Raw genomic sequence first — 20,719 nt, forward strand, 5'->3', positions numbered from 1 at the left:
TGGTTATTCTGATATTGGGACACTGTGATGGATGCTGTTATCCTTATGCAGAGTTACTGGTAGCATTATATATCCATGGGAATAAAGGCATCTCCGATATTTCCTCCATCTTTACGGGGAACATGGCTATAAAGACCATGACCTTTACTTGGGAAATTACTCGATAACTAAGTGTTGACGTGACACGCTGTTGTGTAGGGGCCAGAATTTGGGTAAGACCATGGACCCTCCCTATTCGCTATTAACATTTCTACATTTCTCTTTAGATGTAGATGTCGCACAGCCTGATGAGAAGTCCATCATCACCTACGTGTCTTCTCTGTACGACGCCATGCCAAGGGTTCCTGATGCACAAGATGGAGTTAGAGCCAACGTGAGTAACTAGTTGCAGTATCGGAGACATCTCTGAGTTTTCTGAGAGCTGTATGTTACGTAACCTTGTTTTCATGCAGGAGCTGGAGCTGAGATGGCACGAGTACTACGAGAGGGTGACCATACTGCTCCAGTGGATAAGACATTACACCGTCATCTTCGAGGAGAAGAGATTCCCGGCCAGCTATGAGGAAATAGAGGTATGCGCTATGGACTTGAATACATACCGAACAAACAATCAGCTGCTTAGAGATGTGCTTGGATATTTGGATGTATAGTGCCTCACTACCGGTCATTACACTTACAGTGCAGTCTCTGAAGGGTGTATGTACATATTGGGGTTTGGGTGTTTGTGTATATATGGGCGAGAGGGTGGGGTTTTGCTTGTGTGGGGTGCTAGGGGCGAAAGACAAATAATCTTATTTAATTACACCAAACAAAGAGGCATTGAGCACATTTGCAGCAGGAATGATCCAGTCCTCTGGTATTCAGTCCTGATTACACCGTGTGTTTCTCTCTGCAGGGTATTCAGGCTGGCGGCACACGAATGGCAATATAGTTATGCCTGGCATGAAAGGATTTTCAGGCTGCTGTGTATTTGGGTGTTTAACTGGTCAAATAGTTGTGGTCTGTCTTATGACCATCTGCATCCTGTGATCAGATCTTAGCGTGTCATGAGATAATCTGTGCATCAGGTCCTTGTGACATGCAGTCACTGGGGACGCGCTCCCTATATAGCTGAGGACGTGCTCCCGATATCACTGAGGACGCGCTCCTGATATCACTGGGGACGCGCTCCCGATATCATTGGGGACGCGATCCCTCCCACATCCTCTGTATATTGGTCACACAACAGATCTCTCTGAGAATTGATCGTAACACCAGAGATGATCATCATCTTAATTATACTATAGGTTTAACTCTTTTCTATTGTTTTAGATTCTGTGGCGTCAGTTCCTGAAATTTAAAGAGACAGAGCTTCCCAGCAAGGAGGCAGACAAGAACCAGTCAAAGCTGCAGTACCAGTCTCTGGAGGTGAGTGTTGTACCCTCAGTATTTTAGGTGCTTAACCTTCCAGTGCTTTACAGATGTGTCTGGGATACAAAATGTTCCCTTTCTGATTAACTCGCCCTTACACCCCTTCATCTGACCCGTCCCTCTTCTGCTATGGTACATGTATGTCCCCCTTACACCCCTTCATCTGACCCGTCCCTCTTCTGCTATGGTACATGTATGTCACCCTTACACCCCTTCATCTGACCCGTCCCTCTTCTGCTATGGTACATGTATGTCACCCTTACACCCCTTCATCTGACCCGTCCCTCTCCCGCTATAGCCCTGGTATATCACACTTTGCTGCTCCTCCCCTTAGGGTGCAGTTAAGTCTGGGCAGCTGAAGGTGCCAACTGGTTATCACCCCCTGGATGTGGAGAAGGAATGGGGGAAGCTACATGTGTCCATCCTGGAGAGAGAGAAGTTGCTGCGTGTAGAGCTGGAGAGGTAGACGAGAAGAATCCTATTTATATTTAATAAAGTGATGATGTACATAACGATGTATGGGATTATTATCATAAAGTCATTAATTAAGTTAGTCTGTAACAGAAGTTCTGGACACTTGGAAGACTTGGTATGGTTTATAGAGCTCAGGATAAATGAGAAGATTGAGGTTTATATAACTCTGGATAAATGGACAGGAGATGAGTGACTTTTGTAGAGCTCTGAATGAATACAGAGGAGTCTTTGAGGTTTATAAAGCTCTCTTATTTTAAATGAAGCTGTGACCACAATAAATCATAGTATATGACATTACGTGAAATGGTGCTTATTCGGCATAGTACTACATATAGCGGTTTCCGCAAACCTCAGTCTTTAGTAACCAGTGTTTGTGTTGGAAACGGTGTTGGCTTTGAGCAGTTTAGGACACACTGTGTAGGGTATAGTGACTGGGAGGGTTCCTCTATGACTCACACCTCCGTTCTGGGGAACTCGCTCTGTGGCAGCCACAGAAAGTTAGAAAATCTTTTAATGTTCCTGGAATTCAAGTTAAGTTGTCTTCAGCCGATCACTGTGGTGAATGTTCCTCCTTCATCCAGATAAGTGTTGCACAAACTTCTGTTCTGAAGGAAGATTGAATTATGCAGATCACAGAGTAATGATTTGTTTAGTTGTCTATTTCTCTGAATCACAGAAGAATAGTTATGAATAGGAATGGAAAATAAAGTTTGGTGTGGTGAGTCATGCCACAGTAATTAGATCCAGCCCGTTAGGGCTGAGTGAGGGCTGGGCGGCAGAGAGAGGAGGGCTCAGCAGCAGCTCTGCACATCCGTCTGTGTCAGAACTATGACTGGATGCAGCACATACTCCGGATAGGTGAGAGGATCTTCGAAGGGGGTGGGGTCTGCAGAGCATTGTGACTGGGACGCAAAGACCACACTTGCATTGTGAGACATCGTTGTGTAGCCATCTCTGTAGCAGCTGTCCTGCAATGTCTGCCGGGGTGTGTTGGCTGGAAAAGAATTGTTTGATGTTTAACTTATTTGTTGAAGTTTGTATTGTGGAATTTGCAGTAAGGGTGAGGCAGGATTAAGTCACTGACACAGTACTGCTTCCGACAAGCATACTCCAATCCTGAACATTTCAGATAGTTGACTTCACCTGCAGCACTATATACAGCTGTACAGAATATCAGTCTATAGCTCAGAGCTTTTCTAGTATATGTAAGCGCTTAGTCTGATTGCAATGTATATATCTATCTCTGCCTGACCCACATCTTGTCTGTTGAACAGATTGGAGCGTCTGCAGCGAATTGTCAGCAAGTTGCAGATGGAGTCTGGACTGTGCGAGGAGCAACTGAACCAGGCTGATGCCTTATTACAGACGGTGAGCTGGTAGTGACCACCCTGATATCACTCATCAGCTAGACATAGTCCTGTTTGTAGGATGTAAACAGAATCAGGGAAAGGAAATGACTTGATGTAATCATGTCTGTCAGTCCGCAATACATTGAACATAGAGACTTTCTTCTGTATCGATGTTATAGGCTCTTATTGCCTCTGATAATTTTATTTCTCTTACTCAAATGACAAATTCAATATGGGACCTTTGAACCAAAGATAGTGGGTAAGAAACATTGAGGGTCTTTTAGTGACGTGACCTGTAATTTCTAATATTTTGCAGAATATCCGGTTGCTGAATGCTGGGAAACCACCACAAAGGGCTGGAGACATTGAGCGGGATCTGGACAAGGCTGACTCCATGATACGTACCCTATTTAATGATGTACAAGCACTTAAGGACGGGCGCCATCCTCAGGGAGAGCAGATGTACCGCAGGTATTATATTGCTGACTAGATATGTGCAGAGAAAGGCAGAATCATTTCTACACTTTTCTTTAATGCCAAGAAAAAAACCTGGAGAAACAGTGTTATGAGAGCAGAGTGTATCTTATCCTGCCCTGCTCTCTGCCTTTCTCTGAGTCACTATAGTGGGGTAGTGATTCCTGTCTCGGTGCGTCACTTGTGCGGAGCAGTGTAAAGTGAATGGAGATGCACTAGCAGTGGCTATAAGAACACATTCTGGTGAGGAAAATGGTTCTAATTGTGCACTGTAATGCCTTAACCAACAGAGTTTATCGCCTCCATGAACGTCTGGTCGCCATACGCACAGAGTACAATCTGCGGATTAAGTCTGGAACCACTCAGGTCATCTCCCAAGTGACTCACATCAGCCAGCAGCAGTCCATCCGCCAGGAAGCGGATGATATTACTCTACGCTATCTCCAGGACCTGCTCAGTTGGGTGGAAGAGAACCAGAAGCGAATTAATACAGCTGAATGGGGGTCAGACCTTTCCAGTGTGGAGTCCCAGCTAGGTAGTCACCGTGGCCTCCATCAGTCTATCAATGAGTTCAGAGCGAAGATTGAACGGGCACGGGCTGACGAGGTGAGTAACAGAGGTCGGAGTTGTTCTGGCATTCTTAAAGGTGAAGCGCCACTCTTGTTTCTTCATTTCTGAGCAGAACCTCCACTTGGCCCACATTCAAAAGAAGCCACACCCATTTACAGACTGGCCACATCCCTTTCAGAGTTAGTCCCGCCCAAATCAGAACTATTGACAGGTATGCTTCCTGGGATCAGATTTTTGGGTTTTTGAATATAAACTTGACACTGTTTTCATCTTGGAGACTTTACAAGTAAACTAAAATAGCACTAAGCAGAGGGGGTAAGCAGGATATTGAAACTGGTGGAAACATCCTCCAGAAAACTCCTGAAGAAATGTGTATGAAATAAAGTGTACGGCAATAAAAGTGGTGACAGCATAGGTTCAGCACATCAATATGGGCAGTAACGTTGGTTCATTCAGACTCCTGTCCCTTGCTCCTCACTGTACAGCACTCATTGCAATAAATCTTCTCCCTTGCCCTAGCGCTTACATCCATTGTGTTCTTCTGTCCTCAGGCTCAGATATCTGGGGCTCGCGGATCTTATCAGGAGTATCTGGGAAAACTGGATTTACAATATGCAAAGCTGCTGGTAAGAATCTCCTGTAATATATTAAGAATGTGCTCTACTTGTCACTCACCGAACATGGCAAGGTACAAAGTAATACCTATACACCAGTGTGTTGCCACAAGTAGAGATCTCACTTGGACGTCGTATTTCGTGGTCATTACACCCCTTGTCCTTTTCACAGAACTCCTCCAAGGCCAGACTGCGACATTTGGATAGTCTTCACGCATTTGTGGCAGCTGCCACCAAAGAGCTAATGTGGCTGAACGATAAAGAAGAGGAAGAAGTGAACTTTGACTGGAGTGAACGCAACACCAACATGACAAGCAAAAAGGATAACTACTCTGTAAGTGAGATATTCTACATGCGGAGACTGAGAGATAAATACATGGAGGAGTATTTATAGAGTAGTATAAAAATAATACAAAGATCAAACACGGGCAGAGAAGGTGGACGCTAAACCAGGAAGATGAGACATAGGACTACAGGAGATGGAGGATATATAGGAGATATCAGACACTGGGAGCAGGAGATGGAGGATATATACGAGATATCAGACAATGGGAGCAGCAGATGGAGGATATATATGGGAGATCAGACACTGGGAACAGGACATGGAGGATATATATGGGAGATCAGACACTGGGAACAGGACATGGAGGATATATATGGGAGATCAGACACTGGGAACAGGAGATGGAGGATATATATGGGAGATCACACACTGGGAACAGGAGATGGAGGATATATATGGGAGATCAGACACACGGAACAGGAGATGGAGGATATATATGGGAGATCAGACACACGGAACAGGAGATGGAGGATATATATGGGAGATCAGACACTGGGAACAGGACATGGAGGATATATATGGGAGATCAGACACACGGAACAGGAGATGGAGGATATATATGGGAGATCACACACTGGGAACAGGAGATGGAGGATATATATGGGAGATCACACACTGGGAACAGGAGAAGGAGGATATATATGGGAGATCAGGCACTGGGAACAGGAGATGGAGGATATATATGGGAGATCAGACACTGGGAACAGGAGAAGGAGGATATATATGGGAGATCAGACACTGGGAGCAGGAGATGGAGGATATATATGGGAGATCAGACACTGGGAGCAGGAGATGGAGGATATATATGGGAGATCAGACACTGGGAACAGGAGATGGAGGATATATATGGGAGATTAGACACTGGGAGCAGGAGATGGAGGATATATATGAGAGATCAGACAATGGGAACAGGAGATGGAGGATATATATGGGAGATCAGACAATGGGAGCAGGAGATGGAGGATATATAGGGGAACAGGAGATGGAGGATATATATGGGAGATCAGACACACGGAACAGGAGATGGAGGATATATAGGGGAACAGGAGACGGAGGATATATATGAGATTATTATTATTATCATTTATTTGTTAGGCGCCACAAGGTTTCCGCAGCGTCGCACATAGTGCAAACAGTAGACTATACAGGGTATAACAGTACAGAACAATAAACAAAAGTACCAATACTTCAGAAACTCCAGGCAGGCAGATGCAATAGACACGGAGCGGAAGAACAGGTGAGGAGACAGGAGGGAAGAGGGCCCTGCTCAAGCGAGCTTACATCCTAAGGGAGGGTTAAACAGACCAGGCACAAGAGGAGCCAGTTGAGGGAATGGAAGAGAGGGGAGAATGAGTGGAGGAGATGGGGGTTAAGTGGATGGTTGGTAGGCTTTGAGAAAGAGGTGAGTTTTGAGTGCACGTTTGAAGGAGCACAGAGTAGGAGAAAGGCGGATGGAGCGAGGGAGGTCATTCCAGTGAAGGGGGGCTGCACGGGAAAAGTCTTGGATTCTGGAATGGGAAGAGGTGACCAGGGTGGAGGAGAGGCGGCGGTCATTGGCCGAGCGCAGGGAGCGGGTGGGAGTGTGAATGGAGAGGAGGTTAGAGATATAAGGGGCAGTAGAGTGTGAGAGAGCCTTGTAAGTGGTGGTGAGGAGTTTGAAAAGAATTCTGTAGGGGAAGGGGAGCCAGTGTAGGGCAAGGCAGAGAGGGGAGGCAGAGAAGGAGCGGCGTGAGAGGTAGATGAGTCTTGTGGCCGCATTGAGTATAAAGCGGAGGGGGGAGAGACGGGAGTGGTGGAGGCCGGTGAGGAGGAGGTTGCAGTAATCCAGGCGGGAGATGATGAGTGCGTGTATGATGGTTTTGGTGGCCTCCTGAGAGAGAAAGGGACGGATGCGGGCGATGTTGCGTAGTTGGAAGCGACAGGCTTTGGCATATGAGATATCAGACACTGGGAACAGGAGATGAAGGATATATATGGGAGATCAGACACTGGGAGCAGGAGATGGAGGATATATAGGGGAACAGGAGATGGAGGATATATAGGGGAGATCAGACACTGGGAACAGGAGATGGAGGATATATATGGGAGATCAGACACTGGGAACAGGAGATGGAGGATATATATGGGAGATCAGACACTGGGAACAGGAGATGGAGGATATATATGGGAGATCAGACACTGGGAATAGGAGATGGAGGATATATAGAGGAGCAGGAGATGGAGGATATATAGGGGAGATCACACACTGGGAACAGGAGATGGAGGATATATAGGGGAGATCAGACACTGGGAGCAGGAGATGGAGGATATATATGGGAGATCAGACAAAGGGAGCAGGAGATGGAGGATATATATGGGAGATCAGACACACGGAACAGGAGATGGAGGATATATATGGGAGATCAGACACACGGAACAGGAGATGGAGGATATATATGAGATATCAGACACTGGGAGCAGGAGATGGAGGATATATATGGGAGATCAGACACTGGGAACAGGAGAAGGAGGATATATATGGGAGATCAGACACTGGGAGCAAGAGATGGAGGATATATATGGGAGATCAGACACTGGGAATAGGAGATGGAGGATATATAGGGGAACAGGAGATGGAGGATATATATGGGAGATCAGACACTGGGAGCAGGAGATGGAGGATATATATGGGAGATCAGACAAAGGGAGCAGGAGATGGAGGATATATATGGGAGATCAGACACTGGGAATAGGAGATGGAGGATATATAGAGGAGCAGGAGATGGAGGATATATAGGGGAGATCACACACTGGGAACAGGAGATGGAGGATATATATGGGAGATCAGACACTGGGAGCAGGAGATGGAGGATATATATGGGAGATCAGACACTGGGAACAGGAGAAGGAGGATATATATGCGAGATCAGACAATGGGAGCAGGAGATGGATGATATATATGGGAGATCAGACACTGGGAGCAGGAGATGGATGATATATATGAGAGATCAGACACTGGGAGCAGGAGATTGAGGATATATATGAGATATCAGACACTGGGAGCAGGAGATGGATGATATATATGGGAGATCAGACACTGGGAACAGGAGATGGAGGATATATATGGGAAAAGGAGATGGAGGATATATATGGGAGATCAGACACTGGGAACAGGAGAAGGAGGATATATATGCGAGATCAGACAATGGGAGCAGGAGATGGATGATATATATGGGAGATCAGACACTGGGAGCAGGAGATGGATGATATATATGGGAGATCAGACACACGGAACAGGAGATGGAGGATATATATGAGATATCAGACACTGGGAGCAGGAGAAGGAGGATATATATGGGAGATCAGACACTGGGAATAGGAGATGGAGGATATATAGGGGAGCAGGAGATGGAGGATATATATGGGAGATCAGACAATGGGAGCAGGAGATGGAGGATATATATGAGATATCAGACACTGGGAGGCAGGAGATGGATGATATATATGGGGAGATCAGAACACTGGGAGCAGGAGATGGATGATATATATGGGAGATCAGACACTGGGAGCAGGAGATGGAGGATATATATGGGAGATCAGACAATGGGAGCAGGAGATGCAGGATATATATGGGAGATCAGACACTGGGAATAGGAGATGGAGGATATATAGGGGAGCAGGAGATGGAGGATATATATGGGAGATCAGGCACTGGAACAGGAGATGGAGGATATATATGGGAGATCAGACAATGGGAACAGGAGATGGAGGATATATATGGGAGATCAGACAATGGGAGCAGAGATGGAGGATATATATGAGATATCAGACACTGGGAGCAGGAGATGGATGATATATATGGGAGATCAGACACTGGGAGCAGGAGATTGAGGATATATATGGGAGATCAGACACTGGAATAGGAGATGGAGGATATATAGGGGAACAGGAGAAGGAGGATATATATGGAGATCAGACACTGGGAGCAGGAGATGGATGATATATATGGGAACAGGAGATGGAGGATATATATGGGAGATCAGACACTGGGAACAGGAGATGGAGGATATATATGGGAACAGGAGATGGAGGATATATATAGTAGATCAGACACTGGGAACAGGAGAAGGAGGATCAATAGGGGAACAGGAGAAGGAGGATATATATGGGAGATCAGACACTGGGAGCAGGACATGGAGGATATATATGGGAGATCAGACACTGGGAGCAGGAGATGGAGGATATATATGGGAGATCAGACACTGGGAACAGGAGATGGAGGATATATATGGGAACAGGAGATGGAGGATATATATGGGAGATCAGACACTGGGAACAGGAGAAGGAGGATATATATGGGAGATCAGACACTGGGAACAGGAGATGGAGGATATATATGGGAACAGGAGATGGAGGATATATATGGGAGATCAGACACTGGGAACAGGAGAAGGAGGATATATAGGGGAACAGGAGATGGAGGATATATATGGGAGATCAGACACTGGGAACAGGAGAAGGAGGATATATATGGGAGATCAGACACTGGGAGCAGGAGATGGAGGATATATATGGGAGATCAGACAAAGGGAGCAGGAGATGGAGGATATATAGGGGAACAGGAGATGGAGGATATATATGGGAGATCAGACACACGGAACAGGAGATGGAGGATATATATGAGATATCAGACACTGGGAGCAGGAGAAGGAGGATATATATGGGAGATCAGACACTGGGAATAGGAGATGGAGGATATATAGGGGAGCAGGAGATGGAGGATATATATGGGAGATCAGGCACTGGGAACAGGAGATGGAGGATATATATGGGAGATCAGACAATGGGAACAGGAGATGGAGGATATATATGGGAGATCAGACAATGGGAGCAGGAGATGGATGATATATATGGGAGATCATGCACTGGGAGCAGGAGATTGAGGATATATATGGGAGATCAGACAATGGGAGCAGGAGATGGATGATATATATGGGAGATCAGACACTGGGAGCAGGAGATGGATGATATATATGGGAGATCAGACACTGGGAGCAGGAGATGGAGGATATATATGGGAGATCAGACAATGGGAGCAGGAGATGGAGGATATATATGGGAGATCAGACACTGGGAATAGGAGATGGAGGATATATATGGGAGATCAGACACTGGGAACAGGAGAAGGAGGATATATATGGGAGATCAGACAATGGGAACAGGAGATGGAGGATATATATGGGAGATCAGACAATGGGAGCAGGAGATGGATGATATATATGGGAGATCATGCACTGGGAGCAGGAGATTGAGGATATATATGAGATATCAGACACTGGGAGCAGGAGATGGATGATATATATGGGAGATCAGACACTGGGAGCAGGAGATGGATGATATATATGGGAGATCAGGCACTGGGAACAGGAGATGGAGGATATATATGGGAGATCAGACAATGGGAACAGGAGATGGATGATATATATGGGAGATCATGCACTGGGAGGAGATTGAGGATATATATGGGAGATCAGACACTGGGAGCAGGAGATGGATGATATATATGGGAGATCAGACACTGGGAGCAGGAGATGGATGATATATATGGGAGATCAGACACTGGGAGCAGGAGATGGAGGATATATATGGGAGATCAGACAATGGGAGCAGGAGATGGAGGATATATATGGGAGATCAGACACTGGGAATAGGAGATGGAGGATATATATGGGAGATCAGACACTGGGAACAGGAGAAGGAGGATATATATGGGAGATCAGACACTGGGAACAGGAGAAGGAGGATATATATGGGAGATCAGACACTGGGAGCAGGAGATGGAGGATATATATGGGAGATCAGACACTGGGAATAGGAGATGGAGGATATATAGGGGAGCAGGAGATGGAGGATATATATGGGAGATCAGGCACTGGGAACAGGAGATGGAGGATATATATGGGAGATCAGACAATGGGAACAGGAGATGGAGGATATATATGGGAGATCAGACAATGGGAGCAGGAGATGGATGATATATATGGGAGATCAGGCACTGGGAGCAGGAGATTGAGGATATATATGGGAACAGGAGATGGAGGATATATATGGGAGATCAGACACTGGGAACAGGAGAAGGAGGATATATATGGGAGATCAGACACTGGGAGCAGGAGATGGAGGATATATATGGGAGATCAGACACTGGGAATAGGAGATGGAGGATATATAGGGGAGCAGGAGATGGAGGATATATATGGGAGATCAGGCACTGGGAACAGGAGATGGAGGATATATATGGGAGATCAGACAATGGGAACAGGAGATGGAGGATATATATGGGAGATCAGACACTGGGAATAGGAGATGGAGGATATATAGAGGAGATCACACACTGGGAACAGGAGATGGAGGATATATAGGGGAGATCAGACACTGGGAGCAGGAGATGGAGGATATATATGGGAGATCAGACAAAGGGAGCAGGAGATGGAGGATATATATGGGAGATCAGACACACGGAACAGGAGATGGAGGATATATATGGGAGATCAGACACACGGAACAGGAGATGGAGGATATATATGAGATATCAGACACTGGGAGCAGGAGATGGAGGATATATATGGGAGATCAGACACTGGGAACAGGAGAAGGAGGATATATATGGGAGATCAGACACTGGGAGCAAGAGATGGAGGATATATATGGGAGATCAGACACTGGGAATAGGAGATGGAGGATATATAGGGGAACAGGAGATGGAGGATATATATGGGAGATCAGACACTGGGAGCAGGAGATGGAGGATATATATGGGAGATCAGACAAAGGGAGCAGGAGATGGAGGATATATAGGGGAACAGGAGATGGAGGATATATATGGGAGATCAGACACACGGAACAGGAGATGGAGGATATATATGGGAGATCAGACACTGGGAATAGGAGATGGAGGATATATAGAGGAGCAGGAGATGGAGGATATATAGGGGAGATCACACACTGGGAACAGGAGATGGAGGATATATATGGGAGATCAGACACTGGGAGCAGGAGATGGAGGATATATATGGGAGATCAGACACTGGGAACAGGAGAAGGAGGATATATATGCGAGATCAGACAATGGGAGCAGGAGATGGATGATATATATGGGAGATCAGACACTGGGAGCAGGAGATGGATGATATATATGAGAGATCAGACACTGGGAGCAGGAGATTGAGGATATATATGAGATATCAGACACTGGGAGCAGGAGATGGATGATATATATGGGAGATCAGACACTGGGAACAGGAGATGGAGGATATATATGGGAAAAGGAGATGGAGGATATATATGGGAGATCAGACACTGGGAACAGGAGAAGGAGGATATATATGCGAGATCAGACAATGGGAGCAGGAGATGGATGATATATATGGGAGATCAGACACTGGGAGCAGGAGATGGATGATATATATGGGAGATCAGACACACGGAACAGGAGATGGAGGATATATATGAGATATCAGACACTGGGAGCAGGAGAAGGAGGATATATATGGGAGATCAGACACTGGGAATAGGAGATGGAGGATATATAGGGGAGCAGGAGATGGAGGATATATATGGGAGATCAGACAATGGGAGCAGGAGATGGAGGATATATATGAGATATCAGACACTGGGAGCAGGAGATGGATGATATATATGGGAGATCAGACACTGGGAGCAGGAGATGGATGATATATATGGGAGATCAGACACTGGGAGCAGGAGATGGAGGATATATATGGGAGATCAGACAATGGGAGCAGGAGATGCAGGATATATATGGGAGATCAGACACTGGGAATAGGAGATGGAGGATATATAGGGGAGCAGGAGATGGAGGATATATATGGGAGATCAGGCACTGGGAACAGGAGATGGAGGATATATATGGAGATCAGACAATGGGAACAGGAGATGGAGGATATATATGGGAGATCAGACAATGGGAGCAGGAGATGGAGGATATATATGAGATATCAGACACTGGGAGCAGGAGATGGATGATATATATGGGAGATCAGACACTGGGAGCAGGAGATTGAGGATATATATGGGAGATCAGACACTGGGAATAGGAGATGGAGGATATATAGGGGAACAGGAGAAGGAGGATATATATGGGAGATCAGACACTGGGAGCAGGAGATGGATGATATATATGGGAACAGGAGATGGAGGATATATATGGGAGATCAGACACTGGGAACAGGAGATGGAGGATATATATGGGAACAGGAGATGGAGGATATATATAGTAGATCAGACACTGGGAACAGGAGAAGGAGGATCAATAGGGGAACAGGAGAAGGAGGATATATATGGGAGATCAGACACTGGGAGCAGGACATGGAGGATATATATGGGAGATCAGACACTGGGAGCAGGAGATGGAGGATATATATGGGAGATCAGACACTGGGAACAGGAGATGGAGGATATATATGGGAACAGGAGATGGAGGATATATATGGGAGATCAGACACTGGGAACAGGAGAAGGAGGATATATATGGGAGATCAGACACTGGGAACAGGAGATGGAGGATATATATGGGAACAGGAGATGGAGGATATATATGGGAGATCAGACACTGGGAACAGGAGAAGGAGGATATATAGGGGAACAGGAGATGGAGGATATATATGGGAGATCAGACACTGGGAACAGGAGAAGGAGGATATATATGGGAGATCAGACACTGGGAGCAGGAGATGGAGGATATATATGGGAGATCAGACAAAGGGAGCAGGAGATGGAGGATATATAGGGGAACAGGAGATGGAGGATATATATGGGAGATCAGACACACGGAACAGGAGATGGAGGATATATATGAGATATCAGACACTGGGAGCAGGAGAAGGAGGATATATATGGGAGATCAGACACTGGGAATAGGAGATGGAGGATATATAGGGGAGCAGGAGATGGAGGATATATATGGGAGATCAGGCACTGGGAACAGGAGATGGAGGATATATATGGGAGATCAGACAATGGGAACAGGAGATGGAGGATATATATGGGAGATCAGACAATGGGAGCAGGAGATGGATGATATATATGGGAGATCATGCACTGGGAGCAGGAGATTGAGGATATATATGGGAGATCAGACAATGGGAGCAGGAGATGGATGATATATATGGGAGATCAGACACTGGGAGCAGGAGATGGATGATATATATGGGAGATCAGACACTGGGAGCAGGAGATGGAGGATATATATGGGAGATCAGACAATGGGAGCAGGAGATGGAGGATATATATGGGAGATCAGACACTGGGAATAGGAGATGGAGGATATATATGGGAGATCAGACACTGGGAACAGGAGAAGGAGGATATATATGGGAGATCAGACAATGGGAACAGGAGATGGAGGATATATATGGGAGATCAGACAATGGGAGCAGGAGATGGATGATATATATGGGAGATCATGCACTGGGAGCAGGAGATTGAGGATATATATGAGATATCAGACACTGGGAGCAGGAGATGGATGATATATATGGGAGATCAGACACTGGGAGCAGGAGATGGATGATATATATGGGAGATCAGGCACTGGGAACAGGAGATGGAGGATATATATGGGAGATCAGACAATGGGAACAGGAGATGGATGATATATATGGGAGATCATGCACTGGGAGGAGATTGAGGATATATATGGGAGATCAGACACTGGGAGCAGGAGATGGATGATATATATGGGAGATCAGACACTGGGAGCAGGAGATGGATGATATATATGGGAGATCAGACACTGGGAGCAGGAGATGGAGGATATATATGGGAGATCAGACAATGGGAGCAGGAGATGGAGGATATATATGGGAGATCAGACACTGGGAATAGGAGATGGAGGATATATATGGGAGATCAGACACTGGGAACAGGAGAAGGAGGATATATATGGGAGATCAGACACTGGAAACAGGAGAAGGAGGATATATATGGGAGATCAGACACTGGGAGCAGGAGATGGAGGATATATATGGGAGATCAGACACTGGGAATAGGAGATGGAGGATATATAGGGGAGCAGGAGATGGAGGATATATATGGGAGATCAGGCACTGGGAACAGGAGATGGAGGATATATATGGGAGATCAGACAATGGGAACAGGAGATGGAGGATATATATGGGAGATCAGACAATGGGAGCAGGAGATGGATGATATATATGGGAGATCAGGCACTGGGAGCAGGAGATTGAGGATATATATGGGAACAGGAGATGGAGGATATATATGGGAGATCAGACACTGGGAACAGGAGAAGGAGGATATATATGGGAGATCAGACACTGGGAGCAGGAGATGGAGGATATATATGGGAGATCAGACACTGGGAATAGGAGATGGAGGATATATAGGGGAGCAGGAGATGGAGGATATATATGGGAGATCAGGCACTGGGAACAGGAGATGGAGGATATATATGGGAGATCAGACAATGGGAACAGGAGATGGAGGATATATATGGGAGATCAGGCACTGGGAACAGGAGATGGAGGATATATATGGGAGATCAGACAATGGGAACAGGAGATGGAGGATATATATGGGAGATCAGACAATGGGAGCAGGAGATGGATGATATATATGGGAGATCATGCACTGGGAGGAGATTGAGGATATATATGGGAGATCAGACAATGGGAGCAGGAGATGGAGGATATATATGAGATATCAGACACTGGGAGCAGGAGATGGATGATATATATGGGAGATCAGACACTGGGAGCAGGAGATGGATGATATATATGGGAGATCAGACACTGGGAGCAGGAGATGGAGGATATATATGGGAGATCAGACAATGGGAGCAGGAGATGGAGGATATATATGGGAGATCAGACACTGGGAGCAGGAGATGGAGGATATATAGGGGAGCAGGAGATGGAGGATATATATGGGAGATCAGGCACTGGGAACAGGAGATGGAGGATATATATGGGAACAGGAGATGGAGGATATATATGGGAGATCAGACACTGGGAACAGGAGAAGGAGGATATATATGGGAGATCAGACACTGGGAGCAGGAGATGGAGGATATATATGGGAGATCAGACAATGGGAGCAGGAGATGGAGGATATATATGGGAGATCAGACACTGGGAGCAGGAGATGGAGGATATATAGGGGAGCAGGAGATGGAGGATATATATGGGAACAGGAGATGGAGGATATATATGGGAGATCAGACACTGGGAACAGGAGAAGGAGGATATATATGGGAGATCAGACACTGGGAGCAGGAGATGGAGGATATATATGGGAGATCAGACACTGGGAGCAGGAGATGGAGGATATATATGGGAGATCAGACACTGGGAGCAGGAGATGGATGATATATATGGGAGATCAGACACTGGGAGCAGGAGATGGATGATATATATGGGAACAGGAGATGGAGGATATATATAGTAGATCAGACACTTGGGCAGAGTATACAAAAAAGATCACATGTAGTAACATACTGCATTACTGATCTCCACTTAGGGATTTATGCGAGAGCTTGAACTTAAAGAGAAGAAGATAAAAGAAATCCAGAACTCTGGGGACAGACTTTTACGGGACGACCACCCCAGCAAATCTACAGTGGAGGTATTTGTTTCTTGGTGTTCTTGCTCATCTAATCTTGTATCTGTAGATCTTACTCTGAGAGTAGATGGCCGCTGGTTTATAGGAGAGTGATCCCTTAGTATCCCCTTCACAGTCAGTAAACATAGCTCATGGAGAGAATATGTTGCAAGTCGTGTGAGGACAGAGTACTGACAACTGTAGCACACTCTTATGGTCTGAGGTGACATGGATCTCGTCATCTCAGGCTTTCATGTCTGGATCCGACACTTGAACTTTGGTTGGTGTTGGAGGTCGGGAAAACACACAGCTGAACCCAATGCATTCACTTTCAGTGAACAGGAATAAGTAAAGCAGACAGCATCCCGCTCCTGACCGCAAGTGCAGGAAGGTTTGGGGTCACTGGATCCAGTAGGTTCCCTTCCAAAACCGTTTATGTGCTTTTACTAGTGGTAAAAAATGCTAGTAAAAGCATGATTTATGACACCAGCGCATAGGGGGCCTTTAGATGGGAGATCTCGAACCCAGATTGTGGACCTCATGAAGGTAGATTTCCATCAATAATAATGATTTGATCATTTATTGCCTTCTCCTAGTAGAACAGTAGAGGACCCATGCCCAAGATCTTGCAGCTTAGGTGATACTCACCCACTTCCGACCATGTACCATAGAATGTTGGAACATTTATAATTTTAGAGCCATTATCTCCTCCTCTGTCTACAACACGATTGGAAGGTTACAGAATTGCGTAATACAAGGGGGATATCTCTCACACGGCCCATGCTGGCTGTAAGGAGAGGGTATAATATGTGTGGACATCTCTTAGTAGTGTTGCCACTGTCTGAATTTCACCGTTGGCTGCTGGGCTCTCGTTCTGCTGCCCTTTCAGCTCACCTTTTGGTGTGGTTACTTTTTGACTGATGAATTTTGGCCGTGACGTTTGGTATCCGTTTCAGGCGTTCCAGGCTGCTCTGCAGACTCAGTGGAGTTGGATGCTTCAGCTTTGCTGCTGTATTGAGGCCCATCTGAAGGAAAACACTGCCTATTTCCAGGTACTGCCTATAGGGGATAACAGTATTTATCATTGCATGTAGTCCTGGCCTTCAGACGCTGCTGATCTACAATGCACTCGATATACTACAAAGAACTGATAACATTCTATTTCATTTTTTATTTGCAGTATTTTATTATTGTTTTTTATTATTGTTTTTAGACATTCATTTAAATGAAGTCACTGGATTCTTATAACTTTAATTTACTTTACTTCCTATTGTTAATATGTGTTCATGCAAGTTTCTTCTAATTGTTGGTGATTAAGCGCCACGTCACACGGAGAAGTGAGCGAGGGTCTATCAGTGTGTAGTATTTTCCTCACTTGTGCATGTTAGTCTGATAGGCATCTCCTCATCCTCTTCTCTCTGGACAGTTCCTTACAGATGTAAAAGAGGCTGCAGAACATCTAAAGAAGATTCAGGACACCATGCGGAGGAAGTACACCTGTGATCGCTCCATCACTGTTACGCGGCTTGAGGATCTGGTTCAGGACAGCATAGTGAGTGTGACTCTATTTGTCCAAGGTCTTGGTGTGTAGTGTACAGTATGGAGGTGAGCTATTACAGAGCCACAGGGGGAGTGTTCTGCAGACATGGAGCCAGAACAATAGACAATACAATAAATATTTTGGAGATACCACCATACAGAAACATGTACTACATGTATGTAATTGAAAACCTTAGCCTGCCTACAACAGAAAGATCCTGCCAGGAAATATATTTTATGGGCCCTTTGCTCAGATAAAATTGACTATTTATTTTAGAATGTTAATAAACAATAATAAGCAAAGTAGATGTGAGTGAGAGTTTATATTGCGAAGCTTGTGAAATCTGAGTGTTCCCAATGTTCCTTTGTGTGAAAAATACTCCCATAGACAAACAAGGGTGGTGCCCACCAGTCAATGTGCTGGTAAGGTGTAGTATGGATAGTAATAAGTAACCACTACTTATTATTATTAACATTGTAAGGTTAAAATAAGGCATAAAGGGAAGGTGTGGAATATCTGTGATCTTTCTTCTCTGCAACCAGGACGAAAAAGAGCAGCTGACTGAGTACAAGGGTCAAGTCTCCGGCCTCGCCAAGCGGGCAAAAAGTATCATACAACTGAAACCACGCAGTCCAGCCAACCCTCCCAAAGGCGAACAACCAATTCAGGCAGTCTGCGACTACAGACAATTAGAGGTACGAATGCCCATTAGGAAGATAAGTATATGTATATGTAGATCACTGTATGAGATGAGTGTGGAACACTATTCTTTGTCTAGATCACTGTAAGAGATGAGTGTGTAACACTATGTTGTGTCTGTAGATCACTGTAAGAGATGCGTGTGTGACACTATTCTGTGTCTAGATCACTGTAAGACAGTGGATCCCAAACTTTCTTAGTTTGAGGCACCTTTAGGGTCTCCATAATTTTTTCAAGGCACCCCTAAGCCAAAATAATTACCAAGTAGTCACCCACCTTACTTACCACCAGCCCTGGCCACGGCACCCCAGGGAGCCACGGCACCTAGTTTGGGAACCACTGCTGTAAGATATGAGTGTTTAGCAATGTTCTGTTTTGGAGGTAGTGGGAAGCATTAAATACAAAAGTATTAAAAGTCAGTATGAGCTCCAGTAAACTCAGAACAAATCAGCTATGTAGATTTAATTCTCCATGCATGCCTTGTAGTAAATGGACCCATCTCTCTAGGCCCTGGGTACTCTTGAATAAAGAGTTTTAACATCAAGTGTTACTAATACTATAGAGGAAGTGAGCACAATTTTATCTAAGTGAACAAATGGATGTAAAGTGTCACCGATATGATGTACTGTTTCCACTGTTCATAAGATACTTATGGACTAATCTGATGTTCCTGTTAGAGGGTAGCAGAATAATTGGTTAATTTAAAAAAAAAGAGAATTTGTCTTTTTATTTTTTAAAAAGTGAACGAGTGTGTTATGTATGCACTTATCAATATAAACCAGAGTGTGACACTGTCCTGTGTCTGTAGATCACTGTACGAGATGAATGTGAGACACTATTCTGAGCTTGAGTCATTAAGGAGAGCAAATCATAAAAAAGGAGTAAATTTGCACCTTCGAAAAAGCATGTTGCATTGGAGGGGGAGGTAAATTTAAAATGTCCTAGACCAACTTTAAATTTTAGTGTAAAAATAAAGTTATCAAGTACTGGATGAAAAAGTTGTCAGTATTTTCCTTATGTGCAAAATTATAAACTAATTTGTAACTCTTGCATTGTAACATGGATTGTCCAGAAGCAAACACACTCCTATTTTTGCTTTGCTCTCCTTAATGAGTCAGGCCTTCTGTGTCTGTAGATCACTGTAAGTGGGACACGGTTCTGTATACGCAGATCACTGTAAGAGATGACTGTGCGACACTGTTCTGTGTCTGTAGATCACTATAAGAGATGACTGTGTGACACGGTTCTGTGTCTGTAGATCACTATAAGAGATGACTGTGTAACACGGTTCTGTGTCTGTAGATCACTGTAAATGGGACACGGTTCTGTATACGCAGATCACTGTAAGAGATGACTGTGCGACATTGTTCTGTGTCTGTAGATCACTGTAAGAGATGACTGTGTGACACGGTTCTGTGTCAGTAGCTCACTATGAAGCTGGGTACACACCTATGCAATCTTACTTCAGATGAAATTTCTGCAACAATTTCACCCGATGGGCATATCGATTCATATGTACACACATACACAATAAACCTTCATCTCTCATAACCATCTACTGAAAAGATTGTGACTCAGTACACACTCTTATGTACACACTCACAATATCTGACCAAACGCTTGTGAA

At 45.0% G+C, this 20,719-nt stretch overlaps 1 protein-coding gene and 1 long non-coding RNA gene across 23 annotated transcripts in view; one reads left to right on the top strand and one right to left on the bottom strand.

Moving 5' to 3' along the window:
• Positions 1-20,719, top strand: part of PLEC (plectin) — a 239,186-nt gene that overhangs the window by 197,870 nt on the left and 20,597 nt on the right. For all 22 annotated transcript variants that reach the window (XM_075211519.1, XM_075211520.1, XM_075211523.1 and 19 more), the window contains 13 exons: positions 267-373; positions 453-572; positions 1,312-1,407; positions 1,745-1,872; positions 3,159-3,252; positions 3,550-3,704; positions 3,998-4,313; positions 4,829-4,903; positions 5,064-5,225; positions 16,773-16,877; positions 17,810-17,905; positions 18,280-18,405; positions 18,936-19,088. In XM_075211519.1, the coding sequence (XP_075067620.1) occupies positions 267-373; positions 453-572; positions 1,312-1,407; positions 1,745-1,872; positions 3,159-3,252; positions 3,550-3,704; positions 3,998-4,313; positions 4,829-4,903; positions 5,064-5,225; positions 16,773-16,877; positions 17,810-17,905; positions 18,280-18,405; positions 18,936-19,088 (1,733 nt within the window). The remainder of the gene's footprint in view (positions 1-266; positions 374-452; positions 573-1,311; positions 1,408-1,744; positions 1,873-3,158; positions 3,253-3,549; positions 3,705-3,997; positions 4,314-4,828; positions 4,904-5,063; positions 5,226-16,772; positions 16,878-17,809; positions 17,906-18,279; positions 18,406-18,935; positions 19,089-20,719) is intronic.
• Positions 1-20,719, bottom strand: part of LOC142158001 (uncharacterized) — a 216,641-nt gene that overhangs the window by 116,915 nt on the left and 79,007 nt on the right. The window lies entirely within an intron of this gene.

This window comes from Mixophyes fleayi, chromosome 5 (genome assembly GCF_038048845.1).
Source record: "Mixophyes fleayi isolate aMixFle1 chromosome 5, aMixFle1.hap1, whole genome shotgun sequence".
Classification (NCBI taxonomy): Eukaryota; Metazoa; Chordata; class Amphibia; order Anura; family Limnodynastidae; genus Mixophyes; species Mixophyes fleayi.